This window comes from Mesitornis unicolor, unplaced genomic scaffold (assembly GCF_000695765.1).
Source record: "Mesitornis unicolor isolate BGI_N332 unplaced genomic scaffold, ASM69576v1 scaffold7078, whole genome shotgun sequence".
Classification (NCBI taxonomy): Eukaryota; Metazoa; Chordata; class Aves; order Mesitornithiformes; family Mesitornithidae; genus Mesitornis; species Mesitornis unicolor.
Window position 1 is genome coordinate 7109 of NW_010203751.1, and position 4265 is coordinate 11373.

At 50.2% G+C, this 4265-nt stretch overlaps 1 protein-coding gene across 1 annotated transcript in view; it reads right to left on the reverse strand.

Annotated features, from left to right (window-relative positions):
- Positions 1-352: 352 nt before the first annotated feature.
- Positions 353-4265, reverse strand: part of MRPL38 (mitochondrial ribosomal protein L38) — a 4098-nt gene continuing 185 nt past the window's right edge. Inside the window, exons 2-9 of the mRNA XM_010190820.1 lie at positions 3980-4159; positions 3283-3411; positions 3002-3210; positions 2573-2645; positions 1962-2007; positions 1433-1591; positions 896-1032; positions 353-520 (exon numbers count right to left, since the gene is read on the reverse strand). Of these exons, the coding sequence (XP_010189122.1) occupies positions 384-520; positions 896-1032; positions 1433-1591; positions 1962-2007; positions 2573-2645; positions 3002-3210; positions 3283-3411; positions 3980-4159 (1070 nt within the window). The 3' untranslated portion in view covers positions 353-383. The remainder of the gene's footprint in view (positions 521-895; positions 1033-1432; positions 1592-1961; positions 2008-2572; positions 2646-3001; positions 3211-3282; positions 3412-3979; positions 4160-4265) is intronic.

Below are 4265 nucleotides of genomic sequence, written 5' to 3' on the forward strand. Positions count from 1 at the left end.
AAAAAAGCAATCAATCCTTTGAAAGAAGCAAGGCAGGGCATGTCTGGGGGACTCTACCCTGTCACCCTTACCGGATCAACTCTGCTACAGAATCAGTACGAAGACTTCAGCCTGGCCATGAATTTGCTTTCATCTATGAACGTCCTCTTTAAGTAGCCTTTTGACCACACAGCTGCCAGCACTGCAAATGCCTGTCGCCCCTAGCTGCACTCTTCCCAGCACAGAGGAACTGGGAGCCAAGGGGCTTAGACTCTGCAGTTTCTCTCCAGAGGCACAGATGGCTCCTGGCTGCAGAGCTCTGTGAATGCAGGGAAGCCAGCAGCCCCATCTGCCCTGTCAGCAGCCCAGTGTACACCAAAGCACCTCGAGAGGTGGGCAAGTCCCTAGTAAATGCCGTAGGTGGGCTCCTCGGTGTCTCGGTATCTGTCCAGGTATCTCAGAGGCTGGTGGCGCGGGAACTTTACCTGCGGAGGATGGTAAACAGGCGGCCGCACGAATTCAAACACAGGCTCTCTCATATCTGTGATGGGGAAATGCAGAACCTTAGCAAAATGGCTCAGATCCAAACCCCAGGCCCTCACTTTCACCAGCAAGGGCCCCCATTGTGCGTACAAGACCAGGGCTGGTCAAGCATGCCCTGGTTGAAGGCTCTCTTGGTGTCATTTTAAAATGCTCATTTCAAAACAGTCTTTTAGAGGTTGTTTCCTCAAAATGCTGTTAGTTTGGTGGAAAATGGTTTGGTAACTGGTCTGTGCTGTAACAGATCCCAGATAAGTGCCAGGACCAAGTGAGAGCCTACAGCCACAGCTCACTCATGGACCTTGTGTTACTCACAGGGCCACATCCCAGCCTGAAAACAGCCCCCTCCAGCACCTGTGCATGCTGCATTTCTTACCGAGAAGCTGATGGAAGACCCCAGTAACAGAGCTGTCCCACTGACACTGGAAAAAGGCCAGCCCTGCCGGTGTCATTGCATCCTCGTGCTTTCTGTAGAAGTCAAACGTGCTAAAGGTTCGCATCTTGAGGCTGTAGCTGGAAACAAGACACAAGCACAAGACACGAGGTGAACATCTTATCCTGCAGCACTCTGGTAGGCAACTACTTGCCCACATCATCCCAGAGTCTATGAAATAGAGGTAAAAAAGGAAGTCACTAAAATAAAATCTCCCAGCTTCTCCAGCTCTGTGCATATGCCTACCACAGGCTGGAAAAAACACTTTCTTAACAGTCTGGTCTAAAGCAACAGGACTCCGCAGCGTTTGCAGGGCTGGGATTGTGGCTTTGAGGGACACACAGACTCAAAGCAGCTCTGAACAATCCCAGAGATTAAAAAGGAACTGCTCCCCTACAGTAGGAACAAGCATGTCATCATAACAAGCAATAACAGCCTAGCCAAGAGAGTGTGAAACTGCCCAGAATGAGCTTGAATTACCATGGCATCGGCCGAACATCCTCGCTGAAATCTATGGGGCAGTCTTGCTTGAAGAGGAGGAAGATGAAGCGATGGTAGCCAGTCCCCTTGGCAGGGAAGGGGGGCAAGTAATGGCAGATCTCCTTACCCGACCTGATGTTGCTGCCTGGGATGTTCGTCCTGAACATAAAGAAGTTTACTCCATTATTTATCTACACACTTCCCTCCATTTGCATCCAGATTTGTAAGTCACCCAGTGCTACATTTTGATGTGACTTATACCTTCATCGACAAGTAATAGTTTTTTCCGCTGGAAGAAAAATCACACCCAGTGATGTGAATGCAAAAGAGCAGCAACACCCGGAACTACTGAATCTTTAGCAGGACCAAGAACACAAGGGTAAAGAAGCTAATAGCAGGAGCACCAGAGAAAGCACTGAAATGTCTTAGCAAATACTTATTCCTGAGCTCTGCTGGGAGTAGTTTCTGCCCTCTCCAGCCGGGCTTTCTCTGAGCTAAGCAGCACGCAGCTCTGACATGCGCTACTCACACCAGCCAGTGGAGGTACTCGGAGTCCGTGTCTCTTAAATGTCCATCTGCAAATGCACACAACAGAAAAAGGTGACTTAGCGACAATAAGGTGCTTGCATCAACCCCAAAGTGAGAACGCTCAGAACCCCTTTGAAGGGAATGAGCAACTCAAGACCTCCCAGCATCCCCTTCCTAGCGGAAAAGTAACTCATTCTTACAGGATTGAGCTTAAAATGAGTGAAGAACTATGCAGATATAATTCCAAGATTAAAAGGATGTCTTGGTTTGCTGCTTCACTTTACTGTGCCTTGGTTTCTCAAGGTGTCAGTATCAGCTAACGTACCTCTCAGGCAAAATGCTGAGCCAGAGAGGAGTCTAGGGGTAAACAAAAGATGGGAGCCAGGGAATTGCTTCCACTACGCTGCGACGTAGGTCCTGTTGTGTCACTGTCCCACCTCTCAACTGCTAGAGGTTTGGGGAGGCCACAATCTTTCCTGCACATGTAGTATGTCCCTACTTAACAAATATCACATCATCTCTGGTTGTGCAGCCAAAAGAAACACGAGTTAAACACAAGCAGGGTGAAACAACTCAGTTTAAACACTTTTTTTAAAAGAACTCACTACTCACCTGGATTTGTGAGCAACAAAGTCCAGAGGGATCCTTTATCTGCCTCATAGGACACTGCAGGGGGACTGGACGCCTAAATGAGCAACACAAAGAGAATGTAAATCACTCAAACAACAGGCTCCATTAAGACCAGGTCATGATTTCCTGGCACAGCCAGGACACAGCAAAGACTGGGCCCACCCACACCAAGTAATCCAGCTCTACCTGGAGAGCCTCCCAGAGCTCTAATAAACATCAGCCTGTGAACAGGCAACAATCCTGTTGCAAAGCTCCATCCTTATCACATCCAAGAAACACATTTCCTTCATCACAGAGGAAATATTCTTGTAAAAGAGAACCTCTAGAACAGACATTGCCCATTAGAAGCATCTGACCAAAACACACAGGCTTCCCAAGGGGGTGGGGTTGCTCCCAGCTCCCCTCACACACCTCTGACGGAGTAACGATGTTCCCATAGTAAACTGGCACAAGGTCCTCGCTGTCTTGGCTGTACTCCACCCTCAAGGTAACCCAGGGGGTGAATGTGGCCCCCTTGAACAAGTCACGAAATAACCCACAGTGCTCTGCCACACGCTGCTTGTGGAACGGGCCACTGGTCTTCTCCCACTCAGCTCTGACTTCATCGAGAGGGATCAACACTGCAAGGAGAAAGAAACAGTGCAGGAGGCAGCTGGGGACCCAGAGTGGCTGGGGCAGGGAGGAGCACACACCAGTCCGGAGCCGTGCTGCTCTTTCCATCTCAGCATTCTGGTGGTTCTCCCTCAGGATCTTTTTTCTTTCCTTGATTTCCTTTGCCCGCAGCAGCTTATCACGTGGCAGGCTGATGTCAGTCTTGGGCTCTTCAAAGAGAGGTGAAAAAAATAACGTATGTGGAAAATGTGAATACCCAAAATACCCAAACCCAAAAAGCCAGCAAAAGTGGTAGAGCACATGCAAGAGATGCAAACCTCAAGACATCAGAGATGTGATTCTACCTCCTCTGCCTTCCCCTTGCCCCTCCACGCTTCTGGTCCTTCCTCTTCCCCCAGCTCATCACATCCCCAGACCCAGCAGTTTGCCAGCTGCTGAGCAGGTCTGGTCTCTGTGGCTGTTCTACAGCCAAGCTGTATTATTTGCTGCAGGTCTAAAGCTCTGGGTCCTGGTCGGCTTTCTCTGATACTGCTGGGCTTCCAAGGAATCACTTCTTCATGCTGCTCCACATCTTTTGGCAGGTCCTGGCCTGCCTCCCTCCTTCCAGAAAACTCCCATCTAATTCCCTGAAGACATTAGCGCTCAGCAAGCTTCTACATTGGAAAAGGGTGAACCTTGTGCCAAAGCACCTTATCTTTACAGGGTGGGTTTTGGGGCAAACACATGACCCCAGCAACAGCTTCCCTCACTGCATGGCACAGATCCTCTCGCGAGTACCTGGCTGGGGGGTGGTGTGCTGTCGGTACGTCTTCCACCACCGGGGCTTCCTGCTCTCCTTTTCCGCCAGCTTGAAGTAGCGAGTGAAACTGCGGTATTTTTCCAGTGCTTCCAAGTTGCTGACATCAATATCCTCATTGGGCATCGGCCCGAGCGGGGCTGCCCGCTTGCAGAGCGCAGCTAGAAGCGGAGAGAGTCCCTGTTTTATACAGAAAACGAGACCGAGAGAACCCGGGAAGAGCAGGGAAAGCCGTCCCAGGCCGGAGCCACCTCCGCCTCCCTCAGC